This window comes from Pungitius pungitius, chromosome 5, assembly GCF_949316345.1.
Source record: "Pungitius pungitius chromosome 5, fPunPun2.1, whole genome shotgun sequence".
In the NCBI taxonomy this organism is placed as follows: domain Eukaryota; kingdom Metazoa; phylum Chordata; class Actinopteri; order Perciformes; family Gasterosteidae; genus Pungitius; species Pungitius pungitius.
Genome location: NC_084904.1, coordinates 14,441,318 through 14,457,428, shown reverse-complemented (window position 1 = coordinate 14,457,428; position 16,111 = coordinate 14,441,318). Strand labels below are relative to the sequence as shown.

Sequence of the window (16,111 nt, the reverse complement as noted above, 5' to 3'; positions counted from 1 at the left end):
CTTCAGGCCCTGTAATGTAATGACACCTCTTTAACTCAATGATATATACAACAAAACATTTATTCACCAGAAAATAGCAATGCTTCTTTTTTTTTGTGTTCACCAGTTATCCTTCCGTATTTCTTCTCTCACCATGTTTGATTAATCTATTACTTCATATTTGATGTACAATGCATGCGTAGCAGAGTACACACATGGTGGTCCAGCTCACTCGCCAACCGATAAGACTTAGTGCATTCATTAAGATTATAGCAGTTTAAATGAATGTTCCAATCTCAAGTAACAGTGTACTTTCCTGGCAAAGAAAAGAAGGATGTACACCAAACTTATTTTTTTTATGCCCTATTCCCTGATGCCCTCTTATAGCGATACATAGAAGCCCATGATGAAAAATATATGCTTTCCTACTTTCCTCACCCTCTCAAAGATAATGGAGCAATAATGGAATTACATTAGGTAGACCTGTTATGGCAGACTTATTGGTTTTCACCTAAAGTGTTCCATATTACCATGTAATTAGGTTACAATCGTATAGCTCAGTGGCCCTTATGTGTCCACTTATGCAGAACATAAAAAAGCACTCTTGTTTTAACATTGTAACCCTCTGGTTTTTACATTGCAGTAGATTTAGAGAGCATCAAGCAGCCTCCTGAACTGACAGGACTTCCAGCCCTTCCGCAAGCACGTAACGTTTCATATGCTGCCAAATCTGACAGATTCTGACCTGAAACAGTTTCAGTGTCTTCAGGCGAAGGGGGAAGGGGGGGGGGGGGGGGGGGGAGTTGTGACCCAATAGCGACGTTGTCCCATGTCTGTAGATGTGGCTGAAGCCTCAGTAACTGGTATCAAGTGGCGTACCATTGAAACACTGAGGACATAATATGCTCAGCTGTTTTGACACGTGGGGTAATGGCTAAGTCTCCGAGCTCTGAGCGTTGTGGTCTTCGTGTTTTGATCCGTGAAGTGATTCGCCAGGCTGACTGCTCATAGCACCGGCTACACTTCATCAGACCGATGGCAGCAGAAGGTCCCTGATATGAGATCAAGGGAAATGTAATGACATGCATGCTCCCCGGGCCTTCGTCTCCGTCCATGTCTTTTTTCTTCGTTTCAGACTCTTTCCCCTTTGTAATGATCTCTCTGCTCTCCCTCCATGTTTCTTTCTGTTTGCCCAAACAAACGGCCACATCAGTCAAAGTGTTTGTGTTTGAAAGCGTTATGCAAGTTGCTGACGGGGATAGAGACCTCCTGTGCCTGCAGCATGGCCTTCACAGAGCTTGTGTTTCTTAATGAATAAATGCCTCTCAGCTCTGTCCTGTTTTGGCCCTGTCGCCCTCAGAGATAAAAACCCAAAACGAAAAGCTCTTATAGTGCAGCTTTAATCTAATCACGATCCATTGTGCAGTCAAGCAGGCTGTTGTTAACTGGAAACAATCTATGTACAACATCCATCTCTGGGAAAAAACAGGGCCGAATCCCAACACACCATCTCTAAAAGGCCTCAAAGCCACTTTAAAATTATTTCTGGCCAAATCGGGAATGTTTCTATGTAATTGGGTTGGCTTACATCTCATTTTGCTCATGTTAATGTGCAGAGATGAAGAGCCCAATAGTATGTGAAATACTAAAAAGAAGAGGAGAAAAACTAGCGTAGGGGAAAGGATAATGATGATTAATGACAAACAAACGATGGCAGAGATTGTGAAGACCTGTGAAATTTAACAAATGTGATTAATTCTTTATGAAAAGGAATTATCTGATGGCATATTGACAAACACATTTAGCCAGCTGGTACATATTTGTCACCTTGCCTCAACCTAAAGCCTTCATAAGGGGTTCAAAGCCACAGAGAAGAAAGGCCTCACATGCTGCATGAATTAGGATTATTCTTGTGACCCATGTTGCTCAGAGGCAGGGCTGAAACAATGTGTTTGTAAAGAAAAAGATGATGTTGACCTGGGATAATCAGGGATTTAAAACAATGCCCGGCTCCGAGATTAACCCCAAGCAAACGGCACACAGATACTCCACAGCCTCAGGCCAGGTCACCTTCCTTAGTGTGTATTCTTTACTTTTAAAACCAAGTAAATCAAGTAAACGTTTAGATACAAAGTGCATATGTGAACATTAATAATCAGAATGGACAAACACAGCAAACAGAAACAAATCAAATGTTTTAATAACCTTAGTACGACAAAATGCATCTCTATTTTTTTGTCAGAAGACATTTATTTAAGACTTTTCTTTTTTGTCTTCATTAACCATTATAACAACAATTAGATTTTGTGTTAAAGAATGCAAACTTTATAAATACACAGGCGTACTAACCAGTTTGGTGACTTTGCTTGAATTCATGTAAAGAATAGCAAAGATTCAAATCAACCTTGGAGAGATCTGATTCTTGAAATTCTTTGTCTTGCTACTTTGTCCCTTTCTCTCTCCACTGGCATTTATGGCATTCAGATGCACAATGGTTACATAAGCACAGTAACTTAAAGCCACAGTACCAACAACAATAATTACAAAAATAAAAAAAATTACTTATGTCATTTATGACATATTTGTTTCATCTATCAACGTATTGTTTTTGTATTTGAGATGATTATAATAATGATCCATACAAAATAGATAATGGGCTCAAGACTATAATGTATTTAACCTATAGTTAAAAAATGCTGAAGGGCAGGATGATTATTACTTTGTACGTAGTGTTTGTTAATCATTGCTAAACCAGAAGACCCTGGGCCATCAGCATCTCTAGTTCCTCCTGATGTGAAGGTGTAGTGATGTCAGCCGCTGTGATGACCGCCAGGGGAAGGTTCTCTGCTATCAGAATGCACTTCAGATATTGTTCAGAAGCTTCAGACCATTGCCTTGAACTGAACAGCAGGTACGTCTCTTTCATCGTGAGCCTTCACTCCTCCTTCAGCGTGAAAACGTTCAATTTGAAAGTAAAACGTCTACCGTGAGACTGAAAACTCTAAATATCAAGTGTATCCAGTCAGTTAAGTTAAGTGACAGGCCTGACTGTTTAAAGTGTTTAAAAAATGACACTTTGTGTGGTGAAACAATGCATTGCTGCTGTGTTTCATCAGAATACATTATACATCACATTTCCTCTTGTTCTCTGTAACTACCTTTATCGCCTGCATTTAGGCCTTACCGTACTTCCCTGATTGGCTTCACACCTCTGGGCTGAAATGTGTTGTAATGCTGTCTTTGAGCCATCAGTGCCGGTGCTAATGATGACCTGTTGGTTGTGTTTTCTGACGGATGGATGGCAGCTGATTTCAATGTGTCAATGCAGCTATTATTGACGGATGACGGGTTGTTCGACTCTATATGGATCTCGGTTGGTGGGAGGCAATGCGGTCTTGCAGTTCGAATCTATAAAATAAGTAATTACTAAGAAAGAAACATTGGCTTCTACACACAGCAATTTTGTATAGGCCGCTGTGGTTTTCTTTCAATTGTGCCTTGGGTCTCATGTGGCTTTAGCTGTGCAGGAGAATAATTAATTTAAACGATAAGTTCCACACCTAACGTACATTATTTCATAGCCTCGGCCATGAGACCACAGCCAAAGCCACAAAGCAGGAATGGAGGAATCTTTTGTGGGGACCTTTCAGAGCGGTTTAATTAGCTGATTCCACTTGCGCTGCCGAGAGAGAGAAAGGAAAGCTCCACCAGTGCTCCACAGCAATCTTTCCCATTTCATTGTGAGAGAAGACTGTTTCTTTAGGTGTAATAACGAGAAGACAATTTTGCGATTTTGATTTATTTTCTCTATTTTCATGAATGTCAGCGTTGCAAAGGTCAACCTGTGAATTTGTCTCCACATCATGCTAACACCACAAGCTGCACCCCCCCCCCCCCCCGCTGTGGGAAGTTACACAAAATGAACAGTGTAAGAATGATGTGCACATCAGGAGAGATCTATAGGCAGGGAGGAAGAGAAATGAAAGGTGTGAGAGACGGTACAGGAGATGAGGAGAAGATGCTAGAAAAATGATAAGAGGAGAAGAAATGTTAGAGAGAGAGACAGAGAAAAAGGTATGAGAATGAGTGAGCGAGAGATAGAAAGAGAGAGAGCGTCACGGGGGGTGGGGGGGCATAGAAGAGGGGGGGAGTTACAAAGGTACACAGTATTCCTGGGTGAAACCATCATTACTATGAGCAATGGTAGCAGTCACCGGCCATTACCTTAGCCATCCACTGTCATAAGCAGAACATTTTTCCCGACCGGCCCGCATGTCAGCGGACAGGGGGAGCAGGCTCCTGAATGCTGAATACGTCCTCTCTGTTTCCTCCCTCCCATTGCCGGCGAGCCAGTCGGCACTCGCCGGGTGGCTGCTTCATCATCAGAGGAAGGGTCCTGTCGATAGTTCCTGGATATGATCAATAAAGCCTTTCAATGCTTTCACCACCTCGCCCCTTTCATCTCTCCTTCTCTCCTTTTTATCTTTTATCCTAAAATGTGAGGAGGAATCAGTGAAATATGATGACAAAGAAAAAGGCAGTGTTTGTCATAAATCTGTCTAATGACGTTGTACTGTGTAAGGTGAAGTGGCCGAGATGACTCCCGCTCCCATGTGAGGCCGTGTGGCGTGGAGGTGCGACTGAAATGCGTGCCGGGTAGGTTTAGATTATCCCTTTTGTAGCAGAGTGAGCTCTCCGTCTCTCTATCGGAGGGGAGAGTGAGTGACGGCCCATTCTGCTCAGTGAACGCTGTCATGACGTGGGCATTAAGACTCACTCCAGGCTGGAAGGTTCACAGCGGTGCTGAATGAACGTGCCCTGCAGGAGTCAACTACCAGGCCCAGCTGCTGTCATCGCAGCACGGCTACTTCCATCTCTCTCGCCCTCCAACTCTGCCTGTCTCTGCAGCTTTCACTCTGTGCATCATTAATTGAAGCTGCACTTTGTGAGGCTTTTTTTTAGCACACCTTGCCTAACACATTTTTATATGTAGGTGAATCATTTGGGTTGTTGTCCTTTACAGCAACAATAATCATGTTTACAGGAAAAACTCATTGGCTTAATTTTGACTGCTTAAGATAAATAGCTTCTTATGGTATTTTCTTTTCACTAAAAAGTAAGACGGGGCGCAAAGGCTCAAATATTTTTGCTGCAACCCCACTGCCTGTTTCACCCCAATATGCTACTGCGCCAAATGATAGCTGTTTTTTAAAAAGTTTTGCAGGATTTACTTTATATTTAACATTTAGCACCTGACACAAAATATTAAATTGCTGATTAAGGTAAGCGCAAGTGTAACTATTCATATTACCACTACATTCACATAGCCAAAGGCATGAATAAAATGTGCAGCTCTCATTTTCTCAGCTGTGTTTGCCCAGCACGCTTCACTGGATTAGAATTGTGACTTGAAATATTATTCTGAGCTAATCCAATATTCCATTTGTATCGTTTGAAATTGAGTTTAAAATGTCAATATTACTTCAAACGCAAAGCAGGTAACTACATTTATGCTTCAACTTGTGTTCAGTTTAACACAATTTGAAGAAAGATGCATTTTTCATATCACTTTACTTTGTCTTGTTTTTGGTAAAATAAGCACATAGGAGGAAGACGAAGGCGAAAGATTAATGTATTTATCTTTATGTAATACGAAATGTGAATTACCATATTCCACTGTTCTCTCGGATACCTTTCTATAAAATAAAAGTAAGCTTTGATAAGAGCTTTAAGAGAAAAGTGTTCCGGCTAGCCTGATCTCCAGTGACAGCTCATTTGCAGACTTTAGGGGGCTCTAAACAACAAAGGCTCGGTCACCTGTCGTTGCCAGTCAAATCTGTGCAATAACCAGCAGGGCTCTGCAGAGGACCTCCAGCTGTGCTCCAAACTGCGCAGGCTGTGCCCAGCTTTATCTCTTTTATTTTATATTTTTAGGAACAGGAAAATCCAAACCAAAAAATGGTTAATGTTTAAAGAAATCATTTTTCAAAACAATTCCGCCCACAAATAAAGTTAAATCAATATGAAGCAGGAACAAAATCCGTGGGCCTTTTAAAAAACAAAACAAGGTGAATGACCGCTATTAAAACTGACTTGGCTTCCAGCAATAACATTGGGTTTTGCCAAGAAAGTCGCTAAAGAATCTATAGTTTCCATCACTCGACGAGATTGGCTTCATTGATAATGCATATGAAAAGGATGAGTGATGTGCCAAGTGGCTTCAGGAAACCCCTGACTCCTAAGGAGAGGACTGAATCCGAGCCGTATTCCAGTATCCAACGAGGGAAATGCCTGCATGTCTGTCTGAGCTGTGCCGGTCATGCTCCATACTGTCAGAGCAAATGAAGTCAAACGGAGGCTTAATTACAGCGATAAGTTGTTGCCCTCAGGCTAAAAACATCCTATCACTAAACAGCTGGGAAGAGCTCTCTATTATGAATGCATAATTGGGTCCAAGATGACTGTCAAAGAGCACAGTTTTTTTGAAAGTACAACAAGGGTTCCTGCTGTGAGGTTTTCACATCCTAAGGGTGTCTGTGTTTTGCAGTTGTAAGATTCTTCACGGCTTGTGACATTTATGTTGAATTCCTTTTTAATATGCATTCACTACGCTTGTGGTTCAATGTTTGATAGGATCACCACTGTGCAGTTGTGCTTTTGAAAATGAATGAGCCTTAACACTGTTTGATCCAAGGCTGATTTAGCATTTAAGCTTCTTAACAATTGAAGAAGCTACCTGATCTAAATGCTTAGCAACCTCCTTTGTTTTGCTCTTAGCCAAATAACTTCCTTCATTCGGCATTGCTATGGACAGCACAAACTGTTGGAGGTTGAAGAAGCATTTTTCTGGCTCTTCTTTGCAATCCACTGACTTTGCTGCATTCAAAACGAATGACAGGTTAAGATGGTTGTTTGCCAAGTAAGTGGCAGTCTTGCATCCCTGAAAGGCTTCTAAAGCACTATAGCTTTTGTAGGTAATTGTTGCAATTAGAATCACTGAGAGATCTCGCGTTCTGAAGCATCTGCATTGTCTCTCTCCGGAAACAGAAGCGTAGCATGAACGTTGATGGGAGCAATGCAAAGACAGGTGCACTTTCAAATCAATTAACGTGGAGACGTATCTTTGTGTATCTAATACACAAACAAACAAGGAGGCAACACATGGAAGATTTAGGTAATTCTCTCTGTGCCTCTGTCACCCCTTCTGTGTTTCTCCTCTCCGTCCTCTTTTCTTTTTCCCACATATTGTTCTCAAGTGTGGCGCGGCATAATGGAGCTGCACGGTGGGGCGGCACAGTGGTGTGGTGTTTAGCACTGTCGCCTCCTGGCAAAATGGTCCTGGGTTTAAACCCGCCCAGCACCGTTCTGGGTGTAGTTTGCATCTTCTCCCTGTGCCCGGGGTTAGTCACAGCTAGCAGCCATTCACTCCAGCCCCCTGAGACCCTCTAAGCTGCATAGAAAATGACTGACTATTCTCAACTGTGCAATATGTCGATAGCCATGTGCTCAGAGAATGGCCGACTGAGCTGTGTTGTGATTGTACATATTGATTGAGAACAAGCCTTGAAAAAATGGCTTTAGGTTGAAGTTATGAAAGGAAATTCTCTCAGGCAAAACCAGTCCGTTTTTTAGTATATCCACATAAATTCTTATTGTAAACCATGTTTACCGAATAGATGGATAACACTGAGCTGAATGTACTGCTAAATGCACACACATACACATACACACAACACAACACAACATTTTTATGCTCCATCCTTTGAATAAGCATCCGAGTATGATGCCGATGAACAAAATGTAATACATCTATTGATTGGATCTACTGAGCAGGCGGTCTTACACCGACAAGTTTTAAGATTTTCTCATTTGTAGCAGCGGGGATCCGAACCTGCCTCACAAACACCCTCGCTGTGTTTCTGGTGGGATCGGAATGCAAAGCTATTACACACTGGAGGGTTTGTCTCAATCACAGCAAATGGCTATGAATTTTAAATGTGGGATTAGGGCCTACAGAGAAGCAGGCACATGGGAGAGACTCAGTCAGTTGAGTGCTAATTTGATTTTAATTTTTTTTTTTTTGAATCCGCTCTGGCAACATTGTTAGCAGGAAAGATGCATTACTTGTGCTTTACCCCTCCCTCCACTCCCCCCCCACAGCCATCACAGTGGTAAAAAAAGAAGAAGAAGGAAATGATAACGATAAACATCCTGTTTTTCATATGTATAAAAAACAATTGCTCATGGCGGGAGTCAGATGTTGGTCAGCCAACATATGGAAATGACATCATAAAAATCTAATTTAATACAGTGTTCCCATTAGGAACATGTATTGAAATGCCTTTTGGTTTGAGTGTGTTCTGTCAGGGAGGGATGCTCAGAGTGGAGAATGAATTCTCGCACATAAATTTGCTATACATAGATAGAGTAACGTGATGTTTGGCACAATGGCTCGGCCTGCAGGTGGGTGATGTTGTGGAATATTTCAATAAGCTCGGTAGAAGAGAATGATTTGTCTAATAAAACGGAGTCTTGATGAATGATCAAAGTTGCAGAAAGTCCATTTATTGCTTGCAAGCAGGAGGTCAACTACACAGGCACGTATCACGGTGCTCTGTGGAGATGGCGTCTCCGAGCAGTGAAAATGCTGAGTTCTTATACACACACATGAAGGTCATTTCTAGTGGTATGCAGACACGAGAGCTACTAAAGCCTGAAACTCTAAACCACCTGTGAGATAACACAAATGAAAAGTTACAAATCAAGCAGGAAAAGAATCAAGGCAAAGATGGGAGTAACAGGGTTCCTTTGTTCGAGCATTCGGGTGAAGGCCAGTTTGACTATCCTCCTTCACATAGCTGCAAAAGGCAACTTTTGGGTCTCCCTTTTCTTCTCACATTGCTTCATTACAGACAATAATCAATCTTTTGGCATAAGATTATGTTATAACATATTTTACCATTACATTCCACTCTTTTGATTATTCTTTAATCACACATAATATTGCAAAAATATGTTTTTGTGAGACCAAGTCTCAGGTCGTTTAGCAAGCAAATATGAAACAAAAGGAATGAACACAGAAACATGAGAATATAAAAATGTCACTATGCGTATGTATCGAGGTCGTAAGTGTTGAGGTCGACCAGGGAGTCAGAGTCACTGTTGGGGTCATTGTCAGAGTCATGTCCAGAATATGGAATTAACACAAACAAAGTGACACTTGCAAATAAACACATGGTTACACGAGTTCCCCCCAGTCGTCTAAGGGGGCTCCATGGCCGTTGCCGTTCCATGATAAGGAGAACCACTCTTTAGATAGCTGATTACAAATCACAAAAAGATGCTAAGATACAATGAGACTGAAGCAAGCAATAATACGAATGAAACCGTAGTGACACAAACGACTACTGTGTCTATGTGGAGGGGTCCTGGTCGTGTTCTTCTTCTTGTGTTGGTCCGTAGGTACACGTTGGGATGTGGAGTCTGCCAACCTTCTTTCTTGTGAGGCATCCGCGTTGTAGACAGTCAACACAGATCACAATGCACTGTGTGTCTGTCGGTCAACTGCCCGTTGTGAACCCGTCCGTGGTCACTGCAACGGTGGTGTCGGTTGATTGACACTTGTTGTGGGGGTAGGGTCGCTTGAGCCCACTGCTGGTACTGGATCTGGAACCTTCTTGCAATGGGATGCGTGGATCCAAGTTGCCCTTTCAGCTACTTTGACAGCTGTTTGGGTGACAAGGAGAATCTGGAACGGTCCCTGCCAGCGTCGTGCTTTCCAGTTCTTTCTTCTGAAGTCTTTCACCACCACAAAGTCACCAGGTTTCAGTTTGTGGAGTGGTCCTTCAGCTGGTTTCGGGAGGGCGGCTGCAACCTGTTGTCGTATGTTAGACAGAGCAGAAGAGAGTTGTGCACAATATGTTAACATTTCATGTTCACATAGCGCGGTTGAAGGGAGTGGTGCCGTCGGTGCCTCGGTTCCTACGTGAGGAGGAAAACCAAACAATATCTCGAAGGGACTCAGGTTGCTTCGTGTTCGTTTTCTCATACGCATGTACATCAACACTAGAGGCAGGGCTTTTGTCCAGGGCAGACCTGTGTCTGCACAGCACTTTGCCAATTTGGTTTTGAGTGTGCCATTTTCTCGTTCCACAGCCCCTCCACTGGCTGGATGGTATGCGCAGTGTGTTTTTAAATCAATACCTAGGTATGCACTTAATTCTGTAATGGCCTCGTTGACAAAATGAGAACCATTGTCGCTTGATATTTTAGCCGGAATGCCCCATCGAGGAATGATTTCAGAAATCAGGGCCTTGGCCACTGTTGCAGCGGTTTGTTTGCTTGATGGAAAAACCTCAACCCACTTGGAAAACATGTCTACCATCACCAGACAGTGTTTCTTACCTTCAGATGGAGATAACTCCACAAAATCCATCATAATGTGCTCAAAAGGGCGGGTTGGTGGTGGGTGTGCAGCCTGGCTGGACACGCCCACGGGCCTGCCTACATTGTGAGTAGAACAGGTGACACATGCAGAACAAAATTTTTGTGCATATGCTGTGAACCCTTTTGTAAACCACGTCTCATTAAGTGCACGTAACATTCCACCTTTTGACACATGGTCTAACCCATGAGTCAACTTAGCATAATGGGCAAAATAATGTTTAGGTAAACACGGCTTGCCCTCGGGTCCAGTCCAGAGGCCGTTGGTGTAAATACAGCCAGATATGGACCAAAGCCGTCTTTCATCAGGGGTGGAGAGTGACTGCATCGCTGTAAGAGAGGAGGGAACTGACACCTCAGAGCACATGAAAACAGCGGAAGCTGGGAGCGAGCGCAGAGCAGCAGCTTTTGCAGCCGAGTCTGCTCGAGCATTTCCCCGTGATACATCATCTGTATTAGACGTGTGGGCTGCACATTTACAGACAGCAATAGCTGTGGGTAGCAAGATGGATTCCAACAGTTCAGCAATGAGAGTGTGATGTAGGATGGGCTTACCGTCCGATTTAAGGAAATTCCTGTGTCTCCACAGTGCCCCAAAATCATGTACTACACCAAACGCATAGCGAGAGTCAGTGTGAACTGTGACTGTTTTACCCTTAGCCAGTTTACAGGCTTCGGTCAGAGCGATGAGCTCAGCTGCCTGGGCTGAGAGGTGACATGGCAGAGGACCTGAACACAGCACACCAGAGTCAGAAACAACAGCAAAACCAACACAATTTTCACCAGACTGAGGATCGCGAGAGGCGGATCCATCCACATACATTACCATGTCGCTGTTAGTTAGTGGAGTGTCCACTAGGTCAGGACGAGGAGTGCACTGAGCTTGGAGCTCAGCCAAACAGTTGTGGTCCTCCCCATCCCCAGGAATAGGAAGTAAGGATGCAGGGTTAAGGTTAGTACAACGTTTTATTGTGACATTCGGCATGTCGAGGAGACATGTGTGGTACCGTAAATAGCGAGCCGCAGAAAGGTGAGAGGATTTCTGTTCGAGGAGAATCAAAGAAACCGCGTGCGGAACGAGCAGAGTGAGTGGTGCGTAACCCACTATGTCACGTGAGGCAGTGAGCGCTCTTTCAGCCGCGGCCACAGCGCGCAAACATTGTGGCAGTCCTGCAGCGACAGGGTCGAGTTTTGCGGAGAAATACGCAACCGGGCGGAGTTTATCACCATGGGGTTGTAGCAGCACAGAAGTCATGCAGCCCTGTCTTTCATCTACTGTCTGAGTAAATGGCTTATTCGGATTCGGCAGTCCAAGAGTCGGAGGAGTTTGCAAAGCACATTTCATTTGTGTGAAGGCCGCAAGACCCTCTTCAGTCCAGATTATTTTGTCGTGTGCTGTAAGATTTTTTTCCATGGATTAGGTTTGATAACGGTTGTTCCATTTGTGAGTAGTTTGGAATAAATGATCGACAGTATGAGCACATGCCCAAAAAGGACATCATTTGTTTTTTGGTGTTGGGTTTCGGTATTGATGCGATCGCGGCGATTCTTTTTGGGGAGAGGGTTTTTCCTTCTCCAGATATGTCATGACCTAGGAAACGCACATTTTGAGACACAAATTGCAATTTAGAAAGGCTGGCCTTGTGGCCTTCCTTCGCTAAATGTTTGAGTAGTTTAAGCGTGTCTGTCTGACACTGCGTCTGAGTAGGAGCTGCAATTAAACAGTCGTCAACATACTGCAGAAGTGCAGAGCCGGGAGAGAGCGTTAAGCTCTCCAAGCTTTCTCTGAGCGCATCATTGTAGATTGTGGGTGATTCGGTATAGCCTTGACACAAACGAGTGAAGGTGTATGGCTTACCGTTGAAGTTGAATGCAAACCAAAATTGACTGTCTTTGTCGACTGGCACGCTGAAAAAGGCATTTGACAGGTCAACAACAGAAAACCATTTAGCTTCAGGAGGAATCTGAGCTAGGATTGTGTAAGGATTAGGAACATTTGGTGCCCGTGCATGAACAGCCGCATTTACTGCTTTTAGGTCCTGCACGAAACGCCATTCTGTAGGCTTGCCAGCATCTCTGATTTTTTTTACTGGAAATATTGGCGTCCTGACCGGTGAGTCTGGACATGGAACTATCACTCCTGCCTCCAGGAGCGAATTGAATACAGGTGTGATACCGTCAATGGCCTCTTGTCGCAGGGGGTACTGGTGTTTGTGGGGGCGGAAGTCAGAACGTGGAGTGATGACGACCGGTTGGCAGTTGTTGATCAAGCCTACGTCATATTTGTGTGCCGCCCAGAGTGTCTGTGGAACAGAAGCAAGAGCGGGAGAAATCGATGTGGGATTTGTTAAAAATGTTTCAACTTTGTCGTTGTGCTCATAAAACACATAGACAGATCGACAAGCTGGTGTGAGAAGTACACAGTGAGTTCTGTGAAACCCTGTAGATGCGGAGCGCAGAACAAGCGGATCGATTGTCTCCTCCCAGTCAGTGAGAGATTCACACTGAGCCACAAATGGTCCCAAATCCCTCCATTGGTCAAGGCGTCCTTTAGACAGTGAGACATGGGGATAGGAGCCGGGAACTTGAAACAGCTCTTTCTGCGTGGAAGACAGAGAAATAGACACAGCAGATTTACAAGTTGACCAGTACAAAGTAGAACAGGCAATTGCATCACTGAGGGTCTCAAAAAATGTCTCTTCAAAAGAGTCGTCTGGACCCTCTGACACATATGTTGTGCAATGCAGGTGTTCAGGGTTCATACGGTCTGCATGAGGAGAAACCCGTGCTTCACCAGCCTGGCTTAGCCTCCGAGCGTCATCGATCGGGATCCACCACTGATACACAAAAAGAGGATTAGAGGGAGCCTTTTGCATCATTTGGAGTGCGGCTCTACGCCTAACCACTTTAAGGCCGTCTGGAGATGACGTCAAACAAATACCATAGGTACACATCAAGTCTCTGCCCATCAGATTTACGGGACAAAGTGAAGAGAGTAAAAAAGAATGTTTTACTTTTATGTCAGGTTTTAGGTCAGTCTCGTCAGAGTGTACACTCGTCATAGGTGTAGTAAATTTTTCTGTCACAGTCAAACCTGAAGCCCCTTGAGAATATACATACCGCCCACTCATTTTTTGATTTGGAAAATGTTTTTTTTTTAATTACTGAATGAGTAGCCCCGGAGTCTACTAAAAACGTCAATTCTTTCCCTTCCACAATTACTTTTGTAGTTGGCATATCTTTGTATGCATCTGATGAAAACATAGCATACGTGAGTGGTGGTGGTGTGGATGTATTCCGTTGCTGTTGCTCTAAGTGAGAAATGATGCTGAGCAAAACAGCATGTTGTTCTGCAGTGTGCGTGCGAGGAAGCAGATCTTCATTGCAGCATTGTGTGTGTGTGTTTATGTGGGTGTGCGTGCGAGGAAGCAGATCTTCATTGCAGCATTGTGTTTGTGTGTGTTGTCTTCTACTTTCCTGTTTTGGAGAGGCAGCAGTCGTCATCCCTTCACACGTGCAATCTCCCTCACACACACACCGTCAGTCTGAAGTGCCGAATTGTTGACCACCTCTGTCAGTCCCGGGGTGGCGCTGTCGCCCACGTGGCTGACGTGCCTGGTTAGAACGGTAGGGGCAGTCTTTGTACCAATGGTCTGTTTGTCCACAGAGGAAGCATTCGTCAGGCTGCATATCTCGTGGTGCTCCTCCTTGGAAACGCCCTCTTCTTCCACGATCCATTCCCCAGCCTCGTCCTCTCTGTTGGCCCCTCCCATAAGAATTTCCGGATGGGTGGGTGTCTCGTCCTCCTTCTGCACCCAGTGTCATCTGTTTTACGGCTTGGAGCATCGCGAGTTGGGCTCTCTCCCCAGTCTGCTTGCTGCGTTTGTCTTGACACATTTGATTTTCCACATACATTTTATAATTGTGCCGTGCATGTTTTACCACTTCTGTGAGCCTTGCATCTTCCAGACCCACGACAGAGTGTTCTGTGGCAGTTTTGACGTCGGGCAGAAGCCCGTTCATGAAGGCGTTCTTGAGATGTGTTTCCCACACGGTCATGTTGGTTAGGTCCGTGGGCTCCTCGAGGCCGCTGTGAATCTGAAAAGCAGCCACAAGACGCTGATAGTAAAATGTCACATCTTCGGCTTTACCTTGTTTTGTGCTGTTGATGAGTGCCATGTTGACAGCCGCTGGGAAGGCCGCAACCACAGCATCACAGATGGCTGTTATGAATGTTCTGTAGTTGAGGTTTGCCTCATTGCTCCAGTCGCGGTGCACTTGGTGGGAGTCGCAGCCGGCACCAGTGACCACTGCTCTGATTTTGCTGAAGTCACTTGGGCCCACATGTTTGACCAGCAGGCGGTGGACCTCAGCTCCGGTGGGCATGAATTCTTTGCAAAACGTCAGGAACTCTTTTCCAAAAGCCACGCCATTTTTTATGTTGGGCAGATGGGAGGCAGCTTGTTGAATGTCCGCGGAGGTCCAGGGCCTGAATACGAGCCCAGGTAGTCCATCCTGTGGCTGTAGAACTTGAATCATGGGGGCTTGAATATAAGACCCATCCAGTTTACTGTCCATGGTGGTGTTAGGACTAAGAAAATCCACAATTCTTCCGGCTGTGCCCCTCCAGGAGGATGGGTCGTGGATTGACCATGCAGAGTCCGGGGTGGACTGGGCTGTGGGGTCAGCTTTGAATGGGTTGAGGGGTGAGCATGATTTGACGTCTGCACCTCCCTGGTCTCCCAGCCGGGTTTGACTGCGTGTTACAGGTCTGCCAACCGTTGGATTGGGGTTGTACGGTGGTGGTGATGATTGTTGTTGGACTGGAGGTGGTGCAGGAATTTGATAACACGTGTTCAGGAGAGGACCGCCTGCCCCTGTCAGGGATGGATACAATGGAGAAGACACACATGGATTATTCTGTGTTTCTATGTCAGGTTTTTCAGTTTTTAAACACGTCATTTTCTTCATCATTTGTTTTCTCTCCCTACATTCACATTCCATTTCCCATTGTGCCAGACATGTCTGGTTTTTCTCTATTATTTCTAAGTCTTTCACTTTGATTTTTTTACCACTTTTCAATTCTTTCAACCTTGCTTCCAAATCCCCTCTTAACATTTTAAGTTTAGCGGCACTCAACGAGCCGTTTTCTGGAAACCCAAACTCCTTTGTCCAGTATGGGAGACACTCTGTACATGTTTTCCCGTATTTCTGCTGCATCATTGCCACAATCGGACCCCACGGTTCCGTGTGTTTTGCGGACTGGCCACCCATCTTTTACTGGTGTGGACCCTACCGGTTTACTTATTACAATACAGTCGTCACCGTAAGGCTTAGTTTCTTTATACAAGGAAAAACTTTTGCAAAAACCCCAGTCAAAACTCACGCTACGATATTGCCACGATCTTGTTCTAAAGGTAATTCAGTAAAACTCACGTTTGGTTGTCAATACCAGTGATATCGTTCTGCCTGTTTCCAGCGTAAAACTCACGCTACGATATTGCCACGGTCTTGTTCTAAAGGTAATTCAGTAGAACTCACGTATGGTTGTCAATACCAGTGATATCGTTTTACCTGCTTCAGCATAAAACGTGTGCTACAGCCACGGTCTTATTCTACAGGTAGAATTCACGTTTGGTTGTCTATAACAACGGTCTTGTTTTACCCGGGTAGTCAATAGCGAGTGTTA

General features: G+C 44.4%; 3 protein-coding genes across 3 annotated transcripts in view; 1 reads left to right on the top strand and 2 right to left on the bottom strand.

The window, feature by feature from the left end:
- LOC119224808 (GDNF family receptor alpha-2-like) overlaps nt 1-16,111 on the top strand; it is a 48,287-nt gene that overhangs the window by 2,126 nt on the left and 30,050 nt on the right. The gene's annotated exons all lie outside the window — the stretch shown is intronic.
- Nucleotides 8,523-11,836, bottom strand: LOC119220069 (uncharacterized). The gene is made up of 2 exons (XM_062562385.1): nt 10,384-11,836; nt 8,523-9,853 (listed from the first exon to the last, which is right to left on the bottom strand). The coding sequence occupies exons 1-2, from the start codon at nt 11,834-11,836 to the stop codon at nt 9,825-9,827; spliced, it is 1,482 nt and encodes a 493-aa protein (XP_062418369.1). The 3' UTR covers nt 8,523-9,824.
- LOC134129063 (uncharacterized) lies at nt 8,523-15,995 on the bottom strand. The gene is made up of 2 exons (XM_062562386.1): nt 15,859-15,995; nt 8,523-15,299 (listed from the first exon to the last, which is right to left on the bottom strand). The coding sequence occupies exon 2, from the start codon at nt 14,998-15,000 to the stop codon at nt 13,963-13,965; it is 1,038 nt and encodes a 345-aa protein (XP_062418370.1). The 5' UTR covers nt 15,001-15,299; nt 15,859-15,995; the 3' UTR covers nt 8,523-13,962.